Source organism: Pelophylax lessonae, assembly GCF_965119305.1.
Source record: "Pelophylax lessonae genome assembly, chromosome: 5".
NCBI classification, from domain to species: Eukaryota; Metazoa; Chordata; class Amphibia; order Anura; family Ranidae; genus Pelophylax; species Pelophylax lessonae.
The window spans coordinates 413,792,694-413,813,433 of record NC_138772.1 but is presented as its reverse complement, the minus strand read 5'-3'; the positions used below and the strand labels follow the sequence as shown (position 1 = coordinate 413,813,433).

The following is a 20,740-nucleotide window of genomic DNA, read 5'->3' as shown; positions in this document are numbered from 1 at the left end:
GTGATCTCATATTGAAGTTGTTCTCAATACAATGAATAGTAGACACTCCGACACTCCTACGTGTTAGGTTATAGTTCATATAACAAACTGCTACATTCGCCATAAAGCATCACAACATTGCTCATCGAGGTGTGTAAATGGTAGGTACACTGTGTATGTGTAACACTGCTTCCTCCTACACCTTATGTCAAGCACATAATGCTGGTTTGTATAAATTGGTATTCTGTAGGCAGATTACCTTAGTTTAAGAAAGTAGCCAGTTCTTTATGAATATAATATCAGTGTGATCTATACATTAAAAAATAAATAAATATCAATTATGCAATGACTGTTCTCTTCTAGTAGGATGCCACGTTCTGTACAGTATATGCTTCAAATTTCTTTTAGCTTCTAGCAAATGAATGACCTGTCCATAATTTTTCTGCATTATCTGCTCCTGAAAACCATTAGTGTCTCATTGTCAGTGATTTCAATGACACGTGACTAATGTATACAGATGACTGTGCTTGGCTGCATAAAAGAGCTATGAACGAGACGCAGGAGCTATATTGTCATGTATTAAATTCTGATTTGGTTTTTTACAGGGCCGACAGATCTGAGCATGAAGAGGCAGTTAGCAACTACCTCCACCTCAACCAGTAACACAAGCTCCAGACCTCAGCTAAATCCTACAGAAGTTACTGCCGTCAGGCAGCTAGTGGCCGGCTACCGGGAATCTGCGGCGTTTTTGTTACGTTCAGCCGATGAACTAGAGAACCTCATCTTACAGCAGAACTGAGTCACGCAATCTCTTTTCTGGCCTGGATTAGTCTCGAAATTCCACTGATGTCATGTTGACAGTGTATATGCCAGAGTGGAGCCGTTTGGTTACCGCATTGATGAGTAGAGGAGTTAATTACCATAATGCCACACTGTTTTCAGTCCATGAAGTGATGTTCAGGTGCTGCCGGTGAACTCGAGACCTCTGACATTCCAAAAGGTCTTTGATGTGTCCAGCTTTTTTGTTCTCAGTGTGTCGGTTTAAATATTGCATATGTGGCTGTAGCTCATTAAGTCATGCAAAACAGTGGAGCAAATGGAAGACACTAAGATGTTCAATTATTTCCAAGTGCAATATTAGTGGAATGTTCTACTGACTCTGGTTTTGAAGCTACACGATGAGATGGCAGGATGTAAAATGCCAACCTAGGCTCACACTAGAAAATTTCAATGAAGGATTGCATATTTTTTAAACAATGTGATTTTTATATGGTCATTTTTCATGCAGATATTTTAATTTATATGACAGTGATCTTTCCACATTCCCTGTGAGAAAATATTTTCGATTGCCCTTTCTTACAGCCCAGTAGTACTGATTGCTAAGAACGCACAGAAGGCGTTGTCAACGCTTTGCAAACATCCACTAAGGGTGATGGGATTGAGGAACGTTTACCTCAATGCGGGTCCAAAAGCCATTTTCCACATAAGTTATTTTGATTTGAGTGATTCTGAATGAATAATGTCTTTGGCTTTAAGTGCCAAGGTAGAAACGGGCACTGACACTGGCAAATGGACAGTAGATAAACAAAAAAAGAGTGACAACTGTGTTTGCCTACAAAATCCTTAAAGCCACACATCTTTGGTACCTCATAAACTTATATTCCGTAGAATAGATTCCTTTCCAGAAAAATAAACGCATACCGTACCTCTCAATTGTCCTAAGATCAAGACTAAAGAAGAGTCCAGGCTTGGGAAAAAAATGGATGTGGTTGGTTGGGGTTTGGGGAGATCAGGGAAGGGACCCAACAACTTCTTGATTTTGTAGCTGAGAATCGTTGGCAGGTTAGATAAAAGCAACGGAAAAAGGCTTTTATGATGTGTGCTGCATAGTAAATGTCTTCTCTGGGTTAAGCTGCAGACAGGTTAGACTGGTTCTTCTGAGATGGCAATGTCTGATAAAGTAACCTAGTTAGAGAGTCTGTGCTTAGAGGGCATGTATTCTATACAGATCATAGGAGCCAACACCATCCTAAATTAAAGAGGGTCCAGAGGATTCATGCAGATTCAGATGTGACAGAAAGCCACTAAAAGCTCTTTTTTGTGAGCACAAAAGCAACCAGAGCTTCACATAGGTGACAATGTTACAAATCAGAATCATCATGTATGTTTACAAATATAATTTAAAAAAATATTTTAAGGTAGATTGTAGTCTGGAGTATTCTTTCTCAATATTGGTACATAAGTACAGAAGGTTTCCCCTGGCACTGGTGTCTGGTTGGGTAGTGTGGGGATACAAAGTCTGCCAATACATTGCAAGCTCTCTGTAGGTGGCACAACCCAGGGAATGTATGGTTCTGCTCTGTTATCACCACAAGATGATTGCTGCTCTTATGTGTACAAGTCCTTCTCTCTGAGGTTGGATATTGATGACTGAATACTTAAGAGGTTGCAGTGACAATCTGATAATTTGCACTCTGGTGTGTATTTTTCATTGTATGCGATGGAAGTATAATTAATGACACATTGGGTGGGAGAGGTATCCTCTCTTTTTCCCCCCCGTGTAACCCTTGTGCCAGGGGGTGTAGCTGCAGACTGTCGCACATGAGACTGATTCTGCTGGAAGCTAGAGCTGGCGATTCCTAAAATGTTTGCAAAATAAAAATGTGACACTTGGAGGATTCTTTTATCCCTTGAAATGGAACTCTGGGCACTTAATCCACTCACACTTCCCCCTCCCTGGTATTCTATATTTAAAAGGAAAAACATATACATATATTTTTCCTTCACTCTTATAGCCAGTCCAGTAAAGTCACAACAGCTTCCTCTTCCTACTCCAATGGCAGGGTGGGGGGCATGCTTCCCGGACAGTCCTGAAGTACAGTAGGCATAGCCTGCACAATAATGTGTGCCCTGGGGAGTAATTAACAGGCTGGGCTCACAGAAAATAGAATGGCTGTCATTTTGTCCGATGAGTACTGCTGGAGCTGAACCGAAGAGGAAGCCAGAGACAACACTGGGGAGTAGAATGGGGATTTTTTTTTTTTCAGTTCATACATCACCGCCCCCCCCTCACACAATACACCTTGTCCAACCAGAGATCACCTTGTATTTATTGAAAAAAAAATACAAGAAATTCTATGAATGGTGGAGGTGCTGAGCAAGCAACGGGAAACCACTTGCACAGATTACAGAAGATCACAGCTCTCACAACATAGTACAGACTTTAGCAATGATTTACAGAATCCCCAGCGGTCCTCCGGACATCGTACATGCATACTTGAATCGAGCCAAGCTGGCTCAATGCAAGAATGATAACAAATGTAATTTCTGGAGTTCAGCTTTATTATACAGGTCCTTTGTTCAGTGTATTTAGGACAGGCTCCTATTAATAGTAACAAACAACAAATGGTACTTTAACCACTTCCGGTCCATCCCCCTTAATGACCAGGCCATTTTTTCTGATACAACATTGCATTTTTTTAATGACAATTGCACAGTTGTGCCACGCTTTACTCACATAAAATTGATGTCCTTTTCCCCCATCAATAGAGATTTCTTTTGGTGGTTTTCGATCATCTCTGCGATTTTTTATTTTTTGCACTATAAACAAAAAAAGAGCTACAAATATATTTTTTACTTTCTGCTATAAAACATTCCCAATATAAAAAAAATTAAAATCTAATTTTTCATAAATTTTAGGCCAATATGTATTCTGCTACATATTTTTGGTAAAAAAAATCCCAATAAGTGTATATTGATTGGTTTGCGCAAACGTTATTACGTCTACAAACTAGGGGAAAGATTTATGTTATTTTTTTTTTTTTTTTTTTACTAGTAATGGCAGTGATCAGCGATTTTTAGTGGGACAGCAAGATTGCAGCTACATTCTGCTATATAACATTCTCAAAAAAAATTTAAAAATCTAAATTTTTTAACATTTTAGGCCAATTTGTTTTCTGCTACATATTTTTGGTAACAAAAATCGCAATGAGCGTATTTTGATTGGTTTGCACAAAATTTATCGTGTCTACTAACTACAAGAAAGATTTAGGTAATTTTTATTGTTTTTTTTGTTACTAGTAATGGCGGCAATCTGCGATTTTTTGCAGGACGGCGACATTGGGGCGGACAGATCAGACCCCTGACTGACATTTTTGACACTTTTGGGGACCAGTGACATTACTACAGAAATCAGTGCTAAAAATATGCACTGTTACTGTTCTAATGACACTGGGGTTAACACCATAACACGATAAAAGGGTTAAATGTGTCCCCAGGGGGTGCTTTCTAACTGTGTGGGGGGTTCACTGGATGAACACAGAGACCTGTGTTCCTAAATAAGAGGAAGACAGGATCCCTGTGTTCATTGCTGACAGAACAGGGGTCTGCCGTGTTTACATTGGAAGACTGCCATTCTGACTCCATGGGGAGCGATCGAGGGTGCCGGGTGGACATTGGGGCCGCCGGACCTGCTGATTTGCTCCCCCTGTGGCCAACTGGTGCGTGCGCATGCTCTCCCACTAGCTGTCCCACGAAACGACATACAGGTACGTCATTTCGCGGGACAGAACCGACCTGCCGCAGTATAAGTACAGCAGCTGGTCTGCAAGTGGTTGAAAGCTTCAACAAAGCTTCCTGCAAGCTCTGCCAATGCTTTATCAAAGCTTGCTGTTCACATTGCTCTTATACAAACTGAAGCCTGTGTGAAACTGGTCTTAGATTGTTGTACAATAGCGCCAAAATGATTTCTGAAGTTATATATTGGTGTGTATGTCTGTGTGATCTAAAACCATACACCAAAAACCTTGACTATGTTGTTTCATTTGTTATAAGAGCAGTGTGTACAGCAAGCTTCAAGCAGCTTACTTAAAACCTTTAAAGCACCCATTAGTTCCAGTTTGAGGGTGCTAGGCGAAGTTCACCTGTTAAAAAAAAATAATAATAAATGCACATATTTTTGCAGGTAAAAAAAATGTCTTTTTTTTTTTTTTTTTTAGGAGTCTGCAGAGCATTGGATCAGCAGATGTCAGGTGCAATGTCAGGCTCCTGCACACACTGCGTAGAGCTCTCTGTCCGTACCTCTGTACAGGCAGACATTTTCTAAGCATGCCGAGCAGTGCGCCTGCAATTCATTCAAACTACAGGTCTGTCTGCCACAGTGGAGGAGGGGACTTGTAGTTTTTTGATTCACACATTCTTGTGACTGAATGATGTGACTTTTACATTGTGACAGCGGGTGCGGGGAGAGGGCCACCCGTTGTCACAATGGGGATTTGAGGGGATGAGCGAGGCTGCAAAAGGTGAACGTATTCTTTAAAGACAGATCATTATAGGAGTGCTGTCACTTTAATCACGCTGCTAACAAGTTTCCACAAGCTGCTTTGGTCTTGTTTAAGGGCTTGTTCACACTAACTGCACTGCACAGGATAAATTGCTAGACATACTTTTTTTTTTGTTGACAACGCAAGGCACTTCAACCTATTGAAATTTCACATAGGTGTCACAGAGAGCTGCAGTGCAGAAAATGCAAGTTTTCTGCTCCCCATCTGTCGCTTGCAATAGAGTATGAACAGAACACATCAAAAGCAATTGTTTTCTGTGTGCCCCTCCAGAGATCAGCGATTGTCTTGTACAGGAAACCACCAATCTCTGCCTAATTGTGACCAAGCCCATCCCAACATGGCAACACCCCCTAGCTGAGGGTTGCTTTAAAGGCCCCTAGAAAGTTGCTTGAATCCGGCGGAAAGTTTTTAAACACTTTTTAAATTGCTGGAAGCCCATGTGTTCAAGGCCTAACACACCAGAACACTAATATGAACTATGTAGGGCCCAATTTGATATTGTAGCCTTAAGGGGGCTATACAGAGGAGGCTAAATAAAAAAAAAAAAAAAAAGCAGATTCCTCCATCCACACAAATGAGGTGGATGGAGGATTCCAACATGTTCCTTCAACAGAAGTCAAATGATTGTCTTCTGATGAACAGGGTGGGCCGCATACTGATTGGAATCGGTCTCTGCTGAACCTAATAAATTCCAATCAGTATATAGCCCAAGATATCAGTAGCTTCACCCTTACTTACATGGCTAACAACAATTAACAATTCATAAAAGGCATAAGTATAGGTTACCTCCCACACCCAACGTGTGAATCATGACCTCCCACCAGAGTGAAAGCTGTACAAAATTTCCAACCTCTCTAATTATTTTACAATGTGGTCTACATGTTCTTAGTGTTTCTTTGTGCACTGAATCATAATTTTCACTTAGCAGTAGAACGTACTTTTGTTCTTTGCACAGTATATCTGTTTAGTTGTTTAGCTTTTGTTAAATATCATGTCCCTTGTGCATTCCTGAATTTGCCTTATTTCATGTAAAAATGTAATTCAATTTTTGACAATGAGTTTAAGGCATCAGTGATATTTTGTACATAAACATACCTGTTTTATATAGACTGACTGTGATTGTGACTAGGTAATGTGCACTTTTTTCTCGTACCTGTGGGCATTGCTATGCTTTTTTGAGTGTTTCTAGATTTATTGTTGCTTACTTAAAAAGAAACTTTTGTGATACTGTTTGTGAAATATAATGTGAAAAACTATTGAATTATGAATATTTTTAATATATTGTACATTATTATTACACAAAACGACTTTAAGTTGTGGAACCAGATCCACAAATTTCAGCGAAAAAAAAAAAAAAGAAAACAGATTTGGATTTGAGGGCTGACATTTCCTCTGTTTTGTTTGGATAAATAAATTGATTTATGTGTAAAACAGTTTCCTATTTGTTAGTTTTTGTGTGTTGTGGGCATAAAGTAGAATTATGGCCTCCCACTATAAAATACTGTATGTACCTCAGTACTTAGTTATAAATGTATCTGCACTTACAGTTATTATTATACAGGATTTATATAGTTCCAACAATTTTCACAGCGCTTACCAATATAAAGGGAGACAATTGTAATGTTCCGGTACCTCTGGTACCCTTGTCTCCATATTTCTCCTCTCCTAATTGCGTCCCATCTTGTACAACAAGGGACGCATATACCTTTAAGACCGGATGACATCATTGCCGAGCGCCGCTATGAGCGGCTATTTCAATCGCCGGTTTGCTCTCACTCATCGCTCGTTCAAACCCACATGTTCATTGCACCTACGCCTGAGAAGTCGGAGCTGCTGACATACCTCCTTTGCTGAACTGAAGCCGGAAACCTCGCTGATGATCCGTATCTCGCTACGGGATCACCCCTCTCCAATGGACACTGTTATTCCTAAACCTATCTAAGTGATAAGTACCCCGCAGGGGATTCTTGCTAACCAATCTCCTACTGTCATCTACTGCAATTACCAAGACTATCTGTATCTATCCATTCACTATCATCTGCATAGACTGTTAGCTCTTGGGACTACCTTCAACTATCCTTGCACTAGGTTACTCTGTCTAAGTATACTCCATCTGTGTCCTCTTACCATCTGCACTATACTTGACATCAGAACCTATCTGCTTTACCATCACCTGCAACTCTCCTAATACTACTTCTAGTGCTCACCATACAATAGCCTGTCTCTCATCTATATATACTCATATACTCTATCCCTCCATTAAACATCTATTAATATATATATAGTATATAACAGGCTGTACACGGTGATGAAGTCCTGAGAGTTGGATATGTTGTTCAACAGATTCTCTACAAGGCTACTGAGTGTAATAATTCTGCAGCTGTAAATCCATCCACTAAACAAAAACGCATGAACGTTACAACAATACGGTTATAGTATAATTCCAAGAGGGTTAGGCCGGCTATGCAGGGTTCGAATCTCAGCCGGTTCATTTCAACCATTAATGGGTAGGCTGAATGTACCAAGCTGAAAGATCAATCAACTTGAGTACAACCAGCCTGCTGGATTGTCTTACGATTATCGCTAGCAGCTGCTATAGCTGCTAGCGATAATCACTGTATTCTTCCAGCGGGGCGGCTTCCCCGCTGAAGACATATGCTCAGCAGGAGGGATTCCCCTGCCAGCACTGTGTTGATGGGGGAATCGTGCAAATTTCTTTCCTGCAACCCGTGGCTGCAGAAAATAAATTTGCACCATGTATGGGCTGCATATTACAATCAAATAGCGAGGGGTAAGTGGTACAAAAGGTAATAACTGTCAGGGATGAGCTGATGGAGAAAGTAAGGGGTCAGTTTTAGGTTTAGTTCCCTGAAGAGATGAGGTTTTTAGGGTTTGCCTCAAGGTGGATGGAGTAGGAGTTAGCTGGACAGATTGGGTAGGGAGTTGGTGAGGATAGAAGAGGCTCTGAAAAAATCCTGGATGAGAGGAAGAGACAAGGGAGCTAGGCAGAAGGATTTATTGAGAGGAGCGAAGAGGATAGTTTAGGTCAGGGGTGCCCAACCGGTGGCCCGCGGAGCCCTCTAATGTGGCCCTAGACTTCCTGCTCTGGGATGGCGGGTCAGCAAGCCTAGATCTCGGATTACCGACCTGCCACCTCAGAGCATCAGTGTTGTGGATGGAGCCAGTGGTAAAGGAAGCATGCAGCTGTGGAGGATGCTTCCTCTATAGTGCCAGCTCCTGTCCCGGGCAGAGTGACACCAAATGCACTCCGCCTTGGACAGCACAACATTTCTACAGTTGCCGATGCTTGCAGAAAGGGTGATTCCTGGAGTTCAGAAAGTGAAGGATCATTAAATTAAACATCATCATTTATGAAAATGACAGTATATAGTTAGCAATGGGCATATCTTTTATGAAGTGGTTACTAGTCTACTTTCAAACTGATCTGCTGGTGCACCGCAGTGTTACCTAAACTGAGCCATAGCCCGCTGCTATTATTACCTGCGGGATTGGAGCACTTACAGAAAGTGCACCACACCTGCTGGATTTAATAGAAGGTTATGGCAAAGCGCAGCTAACCCACAAGAAAGCCACAGGTGACCTGTGCTGCAGCTGCACTGTGGGTAAACCTCATCGTGTAAAAGCAGCCGTATAGGGGTTTAGGACAGTAAGGGCTCATTTTCATATGCGATTTTGGGGGCAGTAAAACCCCATAGTTCATTGTGGCCTGTGACCAGTTACCAAACCACTTAAGTGGCCCTCGCTCTTCCAAAGGTTGAGCACCCCTGGTTTAGGTGATATTTGGAGACAAGATTGGTGATGTAGTTCAGGTCAGAGTTTGGAAGGTGTTGGTGTTTTGAATTTTATATCTTAAGCAATGGAAAGCCAGCAGAGGGATTGGCAGAGAGGGCTAGCACACACTGGGCAGTGGATCATCAGCCTAGCGCTTTCATTCTGCTGTCCTATGCTAAAACAAAGCAAGTGAAGAGATAACGAATATGATTTTTCAGTGATATGTGTTTTTGTGTCCTTTTACTGAGCTTTGTCCCAAGTCCTGCACAGAACACATGATAACAAGCTATGTGAAGGACCACGTTGTCCTGTTTAACTCATGTAAATGTACAGTGATCTTTGAAGGACCATCATTTTTTAGATCTGTTACATATACATGTCATTTCTACTGAAATCTGAGTCAAAGCTGTGAGTAGGAACAGGGAAGAGTCACTGGGTCACTTTTCTGTCTTATTCATTTGTGTGTAAATTTTAGCATGTGAGAATCAGCCTCAAAAGCCCCACCTACTGGCTGCATATAAAAAAGCAAAATATGCATATGCAATATGTCATATTAATCTAATAAAAAAAAATTACAATTTATTTTAACCTGACCATATTAAATGGAAAAAATGTATACAAATCATCTTTACATTCCCTTTGACATGCTTGGATAAGCATGCACACAAGGGAGTGCATGAAGATGAAAATTAAGGTTTTCTAAAGCTTTCACTTGAAATGTTTAATGTTTGTGCACGAGGTAGCAGAAATTTCAGGCGCTATATGTAAAACACAGTTAGCCATGATAACCAAATTGCTTAAAGCAATGCAATGAGAAAGGTGGAAACTAGTTGCTGCATTATGTACATATAAAGTAATGCCTCTTTTTTTTTTTTTTTTTTTTTTTTTTTTTTTTTTACAATATTGACTCCTATGTGATGATCCTTGATAAGTTTTTACATTTTCATTTTTTTTTTTTTTTTTTACTATTTACTTCTTTTAAACTGATGATATACGGAGTAAGAAAAGGAGCTCTGTCTTTCATAATGTAGGTCTTCTCTATACCTTCATACACAAAGCATCCTTTAGTAATAATAGGATTTTGTGTCCTATATGATTTACAGAAAAACAACCACGGTAAAGTGTTTAAGGACATTTATTTTCAAGTGGTCTATTCAGACAGCGATAGCAACAGCAATAACATCAAAAGGCTTCTCTTTACAAGGCTGCCTTAGTATAATAAAAAAAAGAAGTTTTAAATTATGTACAACGCCAATTGCTGTAAAAGAACGTCAGAAGGTTAATTGGAAGGAAAAAGAATTTTGTCATGGTTGGAGTGAGTGTTACATGTGACCTGAGGTGTACAGAGGAATTAAATTTCACTTAGAATATATTGAGCACTGCATAGCATAGTCACATAGTCTGCGATTCTGCTTATTGCCCACCTAATGGCTATTAAATCCACACAGTTGCCTGCTACTTCACTGTACCGATGTGTTAGTAGGCAGACTTAGAGGTTGACCTGAATGGGTGATTATAATAGCCTTTCAGAAAGATATGTAATTCCTGGTTTATAGTTGCTTTATTTGTAATACATTGATTTCAGCTGGGGCAATTGCCAATAAGGAGTTAAATCTTGCTAAGGAGGGTATAAAATAGCCCCAGCCACAGACACTGATTAGGCAGGTAGAATAAGGATTTTTATCTTTATACATTATCACAGCCTGCAGATCAGCGGAATAGATTTTTTGCACATTCAGTGGACTCTGCATTTACAATTCTCAGTGCGCAGTAATGGTAATGGGTCCAGTAATGGGCATTTTTTACCATGTGTCTGTCCAAGAATCTGAAATACCAACAAAATGCTTGCACACAGCAAGTGCCATGATTGAATTATTCAAGGCTGACCACAGTATGGGCATTTTTTTTTTAAATCTCTAGCTTGCAGTCTTTTCCTAGTACTATCACCTGCCATTATCAGGAATGAATTAAAAGGGGGAAGAGTTAAAGGGAGTTGGTCCTGGGTCTCCCCATCTATATGGTGAGATGCAGGGCTAATTTTATGGGCTGGATAAGTGAACAGGAGCTCAAATGTAATAGGAGGAGTATATACTTTATAACCTTTGATGATTGTGTTATGCCATCATCTTCCTGTAATCCTACTCTTACATCTCAGATCCTTACTGACCTCCACATAAATAAGTAAAAAATAAAAAAAACACTCAATATCTCCTTTTGGGTTCTGGGGCAGATGTGGATGGGACTTCCTACACCTTGCTAGTACCGGGTTGGACTCCATTTTGCCTTCAGAACTCCCTTAATTCTTCATGGCATAGATTCAAGGTTTTGGTCCATATATTGACATCATAGCATCATGCAGTTGCTGCAGATTTGTCGGCTGCACATCCAAGATGCAAATCTCCCGTTCCACCACATCCCAAAGGTGCTCTATTGGATTGAGATCTGGTGACTGTGGAAGCCATTGGAGTACATTGAACTCATTCTCATGTTCAAGAAACAAGTTTGAGATGATTTGTGACATGGTGCATTATCCTGCTGGAAGTAGCCAACAGAAGATGGGTACACTGTAGTCATAAAGGGATGGAAATGGTCAGCAACAATACTCAGATACGCCGTGGCATTTAAATGATGCTCAGTTGGTACTAAGGGGCCCAAAGTGTGTCAAGAAAATATTCCCCCACACCATTACACCACCAGCCTGGACCGTTGATACAAGGCCGGATGAATCCATGTTTTCTTGTCATCAGACCAGGCATTGTTTTTCCAATCTTCTATTGTCCAATTTTGGTGAGCCTGTGCGAATTGTAGCCTCAGTTCCCTGCTCTTAGCTGACAGGAGTGGCACCTGAAGTGGTCTTCTGCTGCTGTAGCGCATCTACTTCAAGATCCGATGTGTTGTGCGTTTAGAGATGGTATTCTGCATATCTTGGTTGTAACGAGTGGTTATTTGAGTTACTGCTGCCTTTCTATCATCTTGAACCAGTCTGCCCTTTCTCCTCTGATCTCTGACAGCAACAAGGCATTTTCGTCCACACAACTTCCACTCACTGGATATTATCTCTTTCTCAAATCATCTTCCAGGACAGCCTCTGTGACCTTGGGCTCCTCCCTTGGGACAGGAAACATGTACCCCATTCAAACAAAAGGTGGTCCTCCAGGCCCACACCTCAGTATTAGTGTTTCCTCCAGGATGGGATAGGTCACACGTGGAATGAACCTAGGGAGCTAGGAAAAAGCAAGTAGTACCTGTTTCTGCCTGGCATGATCCCTCCCTGGGGAGGTGGAGTGGGGTGGTGCATCCTGCTGTCTTCTGCCTTGGGAAGAGAGAGGACCGCAGATGGCTGACTCCCAGCTTCCCTTGTGTGTCCTGGCCGGCTTAGCATGCTGCGCTGGGTGAGTAAAAGAGTGCAGCGTGTCACTTCTGGTGGGGGTCAGAGTCTGTGCGTTCCATGCTGGTTAAGCCAGAAATTGCATAGGCAAAACAGGCTGGCCAAGTGACATCATCAGCGGGCCCCAGAGGCTCATGGTTCCGGCCTCTTAAAGTGGCGCAGACAGTGGGAATTGGGCTGCTGGTTCTACTAGTGTAATTTAGCAAGGCTGTCGGAGAAACACTTAAGAAGCAGCAGGGACAACCCTGCGCCATTACAGGCAGGAGAATCTGCTAAAGCAGGCACCAGCTGCTCTCAGGTAAGCTTGGGGTCAGGCCCTTTTGCAGCACCCAGAGGGGGTTTCTTACTGAGCTATGGGCTAAAAGGTATAGTCTCAGCTGTCAGTGGCACCTTTTGGAATTTCCCCTGCACAGTTGGTGTAATGGGATAGGGCTGGGCCTTAAATATGGTGTATTTGTCTCCTGTTTTAACATAGGTTAAAGACCAGGAAAAAGGTGTTGGCCCCCAAGAGAAAATGTGCTGTATGTGCGGCTAGGCTAAGCTCCACGTGGGAAAAGCCCTTATGCTGTAGCTGCATGGATAGTCTGGTAAAGGAGGAATCAGTAACTGATTGTCACAAAATTATTTTATTAGTCAAAGATGAAATAGCTTCAACCTTTAAATCTTTTAAAGGTTTGATAGAAAAGATGCAGGGTGCCGCGGTACATGTTATACCAGTCCGCACCCAAGGGGAAGGGGGAGAGGGAGAGGACTTAGAGGTGGATCACAGATCCCAAGCCCAAAGCGCTTGTAAAGTCTTGTTTTTTTTTTTTTTTAATAACATATCTCCTCTCTGCAGTTGGTTTTGCACAGGGCAGCCTTGATCCTCCTCTTCTCAGGTCCCTTGTTGCTGCTCCAGGCCCTTCCTTCCTATTGAGTGCCCCCAAAGACGACAAAGAAGGACCTCAGGTAAGTATTAGGGGGTGCTGGGGAGGCTGCTACACCCAGAGGGTTTTTTTTTATCTTAATGCAAAGAATGCATTAAGATAAAAAAACCTTCTAACTTTACAACTCCTTTAAGAAGAGAGGGTGACTCCTCCAGGGGCTCAATGTACAAATTGTCTCTTGATGATGTGGACAATCTGCTTAAAGCAAATCATAATACCTTAGCGATCGAAGAAGAAAGGGTACAGCTGTCAAAGCATGACCTGATTTATGAGGGGTCCCATGCAAAGAAATCAAGAGTGTTCCCAGTCCATAGGTCTCTTTTGGATTCTATTAATCTAGAATGGCAGAATCCAGGAAATAAAGCCCATCTTTTCAGGGGACTTAAAAATAAGGTTTCCCTTTGAGAAGGATGCATGCCAACCATGGAACAAAATACCAAAGCTGGACGCACCCCTCTCAAAGATCTCTAAAAAAATCAGATTTAGCCTTTGATGATATGGAGGCTCTAAGGGACCCGATGGCAAAAGAGGAGATGTCCTACTTCGCAGAGCTTGGGATTCTATCTCGATCAGCCTAAAGTCAGCCTTGGCCACAACTTGGCGTTGTCAGAAATCTGAAATGTTGGCTTTTCCAGCTTCAGTCACACCTTTTGGCCGGGACCACAAAACAATACATTTTAAAGTCATCTCCCCTGCTTTTTAAAGTAGTAGGTTACTTGGCAGATGCCTCAGCATAATCAGTCAAATTAGCAGCCAGATCCTCTGCCTTGGTGAACTCAGCCTGGCGAACCCTGGGGCTAAAAACATGGACAGGAGACTCAGCGTACAAGCTGCATCTTTGCAGAATCCCCTTTTAGGCGATCATCTTTTTGGATCAGGCCTAGAGGAGGTCTTAGAATGCACTGTGGACAAAAAGAAGGCCTTCCCGGAATCTAAAAGTAGAAAAAGTAGCTGGAGGGCCTTTCGTGGCCAAAGGCAGCAAGCTCAACCCTACAGGGATAACCTCCTGAAAAAACATTGGACGGGGCACAAGGGCAGATGTAGAGGAGGGATACTGTTCAATCCTCCTCAAAAACCCACCAAACCCCAATGACTCCTGTCTACCAGTGGGGGGAAGGCTGGGGAGCTTCCTCCCACAATGTGCGGCAATTTCCTTCAACATGTACTTTCCGATTTATTTAAGAATGGCTACAAGCTGGTGTTCAGATCAGTTTCCCCCACAAGGTTATTAGTGACATGCCTTCCCTGAGATTTGGAAAAGGAAGAGGCACTTTGCCTCCTAATAGGGGATTTCATGAACCAGAGAGTCCTCACCCAAGTTCCTTGGGAAGAGCAGGGACATGGATTTTATTCACATGAATTCATGGTGAAAAAAGCCATCAAGTGAATTTCACCTGATCCTCAATCTCCGGCCCCTGAATCAATCTCTGAAATACAAACACTTCAGGATGGAATTAATCTTCTCTGTAAGAAACATCCTGTATCAGAATTGTTTTATGGCCACGCTGGATCTCCAAGATGCCTATCTCCATGTCCCAATTCCCCTTGGCTTTTCAAAGATATCTCAGATTAACAGTCAAGATGAGCTCTGAGATACACCATTTTCAATGTCAGGCCCTGCCATTTTTGGCCTAGCCTTGGCACCAAAAATTTTTACAAAGGTTATAGTGGAAGCCTTGGCTCCGTACAGTTGAGAGGGATCACAATCGTTCCCTACTTGGACAACCTGCTTTTGATAGCCAGATCCCATCACCAGCTAGAAGTGGAGCTGAAAGAAGTTCAGGATTTTCTCCAGGCTTTGGGTTTGCTAATCAACTGAGATAAATCCTGCCTGATTGCATCCCAGAGAGTTTCATATCTAGGGTACGGGATCACCTCGGTGAAAGGAAAGATTTTTCGTTACAAAGGAGAAATTTCTAAAGATGGACCGATTAGTGGCAAAACTTTAAGGCAATCAATCAGTTTTGCTAAGGGAAATTTCTCAGGCAGTGACATCCTGTTTTCCCGCGGTACCCTATTCGAGATTCCACCAATGTCCATTGCAGGCATTTCTGATAAGGAATTGTGTAATGTAAATTACTCTTTTCACAAGTGTATGCGCCCCACCATTCTCTTTTGGAAAGGTGCGCATACACCTTTAAGACTGAAGCTGTCATCACTTAGCGCCGGACTAGATGGCTATTTAAATCGCCGGTTCTCACTCACATGTGTTCGTTCAAACACCCTTACCTGGATGCTAACTTGGCTTGAAGCTTTCGTGCTTGCAAGCATACCTCGCTGACGGAACCTCGCTGCGCTGATCCCTGCATCCCGCTTCTGGATCATCCGCTCCTCCTGAACCAACCTTCGGCTGTATTGCTATTAGTGCTAAGTACCCCGCAGGGGAACCCTCTATAAACTTATACTAAGCTTACACTATCTAGCTCTGCATAGTAAAGACTATTTATCACATCTGCATATCTAGATTGCTAGCTCTTAAGACTACTGCTACTTATTCCTGCACTGGGTTGATCTCTCTTGTATGTCCACCTGCTACTCTGTCATCTGCTACCATACATGATTGCTAAACCTACCTGCATCCATCTGCTACTGTCTTACCTTCAAGTGTCTGTCACCTACCACCTCCACTCAACCTGTCTCTCAAATCTTCATCACTGTGTTACTACATACATAAAGTCACTCTAGGAACCAGCTTGTTGAGTGTGTATATTTACTAGCTGAATTAAGACCTTCCACACATGATGAGTCATTGAGGTTGGGAATGGTATCTCAGCATCTCTCTTACATGACTACTGAAGTGGAATATTTCTGCAGCTGAAAATCCACACCATACATGAAACGCAGGAGCGTTACAGATTGAACGAACCCACAAATGGATTCAGCAGAAATAACCACTCAGGTGACACAATTAAAACAGCAAGTAACTGCGTTAATACACGCACTTGCTGAATTAAAAGAAGACAATCAGGCTCTGTCGCAGCAGGTAATTAGACTGACACAACTTACCTCTGCTCAGTCCCCTGAACCCAAGATAAATCCCCCTTTGGTATTTACAGGCGATCGCAAAAAATTTTGCGAATTTAAAAACGCATGTGAGTTACTTTTTTGCTAAAACCTCGTACCTACCTTACTGATCACATTAAGGTTTGTACTATTATTTCTTACCTAACAGGCGATCCTCGAGCCTGGGCAGACTCTCTTTTTGAGAAAAACGACCAGCTTCTCAACTCCTATGCCTTGTTCCTAGCAGAACTCACTAGCCTATATGATGACCCCAATAGGCAGAGTACTGCCGATCTTCAATTAAGATCCTTGAAACAAGGAAGGAGGCCTGTAGAAGACTTTGTCGCGGAATTCAAGAGATGAACCCTTGATTCAGAATGGAATGATGCATCTCTGAAAACCCAATTTAGGCTTGGCCTATCAGAAGCCGTTAAGGACGAGCTCGCCCGAGCGGATCTACCAAAAACCCTGGATGCATTAATACAACTCAGTATTACCATAGATAGAAGACTACGAGAAAGAAAGGCTGAGAAAATGGGAATGCCATTATCCGTTTCCTCTCGGATTCCGGCCGTTAACCCCGTTCCTATGGAGGTAGGAACCATACGCCCACCGCTATCAACTATGGAAAAAGCCAAAAGATGATATGAAAATCTCTGCTTGTACTGTGCATCCCCGGATCACAAGATAAATGTCTGTCCCCCTAGTCAACAAAAAGAAGGGTGAGTGTTCACATGTCCTCCTAGGGGGATTGACAACTTCATTCACTAACCCTTACATTTTTGTTTGTTTGACATTACAGTGGGACCAGAACAGGATTACTACTAAGGCCATGATTGACACAGGATCTTGTGGAAATTATATTGATATATGTTTTGCTGCTTCAAATAAAATTCCTATTATTTCTAAACTTAAACCTGTCTCAGTAAGTCTTATTACCGGTGTTCCGTTATCCTCTGGTCCGATCACCGATCAGACACAAGCACTTCTAGTCACTATTAACGAGTCTCATAGGGAGACTACTACCTTCGATTTAATACCTTCACCCCACTTTCCCATTGTGTTGGGACTTCCCTGGTTACACACACACCAACCAACCATAGATTGGAAGGAACGGTCCTTGGCCTTCCTCTCTTGCTATTGCGAGGATACGTGTAACCTCCCGTCTTCCGGGAAGATTCTGTCTATGGTGACAGATGAGATTGCACCACTATGTTATCAGGATCTTTCTGAGGTTTTTCTTGAGAAAAATGCTCAAGCATTACCTCCTCATCGAGACTATGATTGTAGCATTGATCTACTCCCAAATAGCAAATTGCCGTTCGGTCATGTTTATCCTCTTTCACAGGATGAACTTTCCCATCTCAAAACCTATTTGGATGAGAATTTGGAAAAAGGTTTTATTAGACCTTCCACTTCTTCCACAGCAGCAGGACTCTTTTTTGTTCGCAATAAGGACTCAAGTCTCAGACCTATCATCGACTACAGGAAATTGAATGCTATCACAATAAAAGATCGCTATCCTCTACCGCTTATCCCTGAGCTCATTGAGCAGGTGCGTGGAGCTATCTATTTTTCAAAATTGGACCTGAAAGGAGCATACAATCTCATTCGAATCCGTGATGGACACGAGTGGAAGACTGCATTCAGAACCAGATACGGATTGTTTGAATATCTTGTGATGCCATTCGGGCTATGCAACGCCCCTGCAGTTTTCCAACGATTTATAAACGATATTTTTAAAGACTTACTAGATGTCTGTGTTGTGGTATATCTGGACGATATACTTATATATTCACGATCCCTGTCTGAACACATAAGACATGTAAGACTTGTACTATCGAGATTGCTTGCACATAACCTTTATGTGAAACTGAAGAAATGCTTGTTTCATAAAGACGAGGTACTCTTTCTAGGCTACATCATATCCAAAACAGGAATCGAGATGGACATGAGTAAAATATCCTGCATTCAGGATTGGCCTACACCAACCACACGCAAGGCGCTACAGCGATTCCTGGGATTTTCAAATTTCTACAGGAAGTTCATTAAAAACTTTTCTGCTATTGTGAGACCCCTCACACAGCTCACTAGCATACAAAAACCATTCAAATGGTCAGAAGAAGCCAATAAAGCTTTTCACTTGTTAAAGACAAGGTTTACTTCCGCTCCCATATTACGCCATCCAGACCCATCCCTCCAATACATTCTGGAGGTAGATGCGTCAAACATGGCAGTAGGAGCAATACTCTCCCAACGACCAACCCACACTTCACCACTTCATTCAGTCGCCTTTTTTTCTAAATCCCTAAGCAGTCCCGAGATAAATTACCCCGTGGGTGAAAAGGAACTGCTTGCTATAAAATTGGCTCTGGAGAATTGGCGACATTTACTCGAAGGCACCCAATTACCAATAATTATATACACGGACCATAAAAACCTCCAATATCTTCAGACTAGCAAAACTCTCTCGCACCGACAGGTACGATGGTCACTATTCTTTCTAAGGTTTAACTTCCTAGTGACTTACACACCTGCAGATAAGAACAAAAAGGCGGATCCACTATCACGACTAACTGAAGAAAACTACTTTGAAATCCCTTCCGTTCCTATAATACCTCACAAACGCATTATTGGAGTTGTCCATTCCTTGAAGGAAGAGGTTTTGCATGGTATAAGTTTGGATTCACCCCCACCACAACTAAATACTGATGCAGAAGGCTTCCTCTACTACAACGACAAACTTTACATACCACCTACCCTACGCACCAAGATCTTGGAATTATCTCATGATGTGCCTATGGCAGGACATATGGGTATGACAAAGACTCTTAATTTGATTTCCCGGCAATTCTGGTGGCCTGACATGAAAACATCTATACAAAAATTTGTCTCTTCATGCAATGTCTGTGCCAGGTCCAAAATTGACACTACGAGACCATCTGGTCTACTATGCAGTCTACCAATACCCCAAACTCCATGGGAAGTTTTGTCCTTGGACTTCATCGTAGAATTGCCTCTTTCCAAAGGATTTAATACCATCTTGGTGTCAGTGGACCATCTGACAAAGATGGCACATTTCATTCGCAGACTACCTTCGTCCAAACAAACGGCAGAACTCCTGATGAAACATGTCTTTAGATTACATGGTATCCCAAAAACTCTTCTGTCTGACCGTGGATCCCAATTTATTTCTAAGTTCTGGCAAGAACTATGTCACATACTACGGATCGAGCGGAAGCTCACTTCTCCTTACCATCCGCAGACCAACGGACAGACTGAAAGAGTCAACCAATGCATCGAGCAATATTTACGTTGTTACACTTCTTACCAACAGGATGATTGGGTGGATCTTCTCCCTCTGGCAGAATTTGCCTACAACAACGCAACCCACAGTACAACCAAGCAGAGTCCGTTCTACTTGAACTATGGGTTTCATCCCTCTATTCTTCCACCACGCATCCTTCCTTCAAACAACCCAGTAGCCTCAGACTATCTTACCCAAATAAAGGATTCTCTGGGTTTATTAAATACTACCATTGCACACGCTCACAGTCAACAAAAGAAGTACTATGATCTTCGCAGAAGACCTTCTCCACAGTACACTATCGGGGACCTCGTTTGGCTCTCAACAAAAAATTTAAGACTGAAGATCCCTAGCAAAAAGCTTGGACCTCTGTTCTTGGGACCTTTCCCAATCAAAAAACTTATTGGAAAAGCTGCAGTACAGCTTACATTGCCAATAGACCTAAAAATCCATCCCATTTTCCATGTGTCGCTACTGAAGCCCCATGTTCCGGACCAAGGAATAAGGCCTAATATTCCACCTCCGCCTCCTGTACAAGTTGAAGGTGGAGAAGAATACGAGATAAAAGAGATTCTGGATTCTCGTATCTACAGAAGAAGACTTCAGTACTTGGTTAGATGGAAGAACTATGGGCCCCAAGACGACACCTGGCTAAACACCTCTGAAATACATGCCCCTAGATTAATCCGCAATTTTCATGCGAGATACCCAGACAAACCAGCTCCAGAGGCCTTCAGGAGCCGGCCTTAAGGGGGGGGTATTGTAATGTTCCGGTACCTTTGGTACCCTAAATTACTCTTTTCACAGGTGTATGCGCCCCACCATTCTCTTTTGGAAAGGTGCGCATACACCTTTAAGACTGAAGCTGTCATCACTCAGCGCCGGACTAGATGGCTATTTAAATCGCCGGTTCTCACTCACATGTGTTCGTTCAAACACCCTTACCTGGATGCTAACTTGGCTTGAAGCTTTCGTGCTTGCAAGCATACCTCGCTGACGGAAC

The 20,740-nt window shown here is 42.2% G+C and overlaps 1 protein-coding gene across 2 annotated transcripts in view; it reads left to right on the top strand.

The window, feature by feature from the left end:
• Positions 1-2,806, top strand: part of NOL4 (nucleolar protein 4) — a 429,523-nt gene extending 426,717 nt beyond the window's left edge. For both annotated transcript variants that reach the window (XM_082258685.1, XM_082258684.1), the window contains one exon: positions 585-2,806. In XM_082258685.1, coding sequence (XP_082114811.1) covers positions 585-778 — 194 coding nt within the window. In that variant the 3' untranslated portion in view covers positions 779-2,806. The remainder of the gene's footprint in view (positions 1-584) is intronic.
• Positions 2,807-20,740: the final 17,934 nt, after the last annotated feature.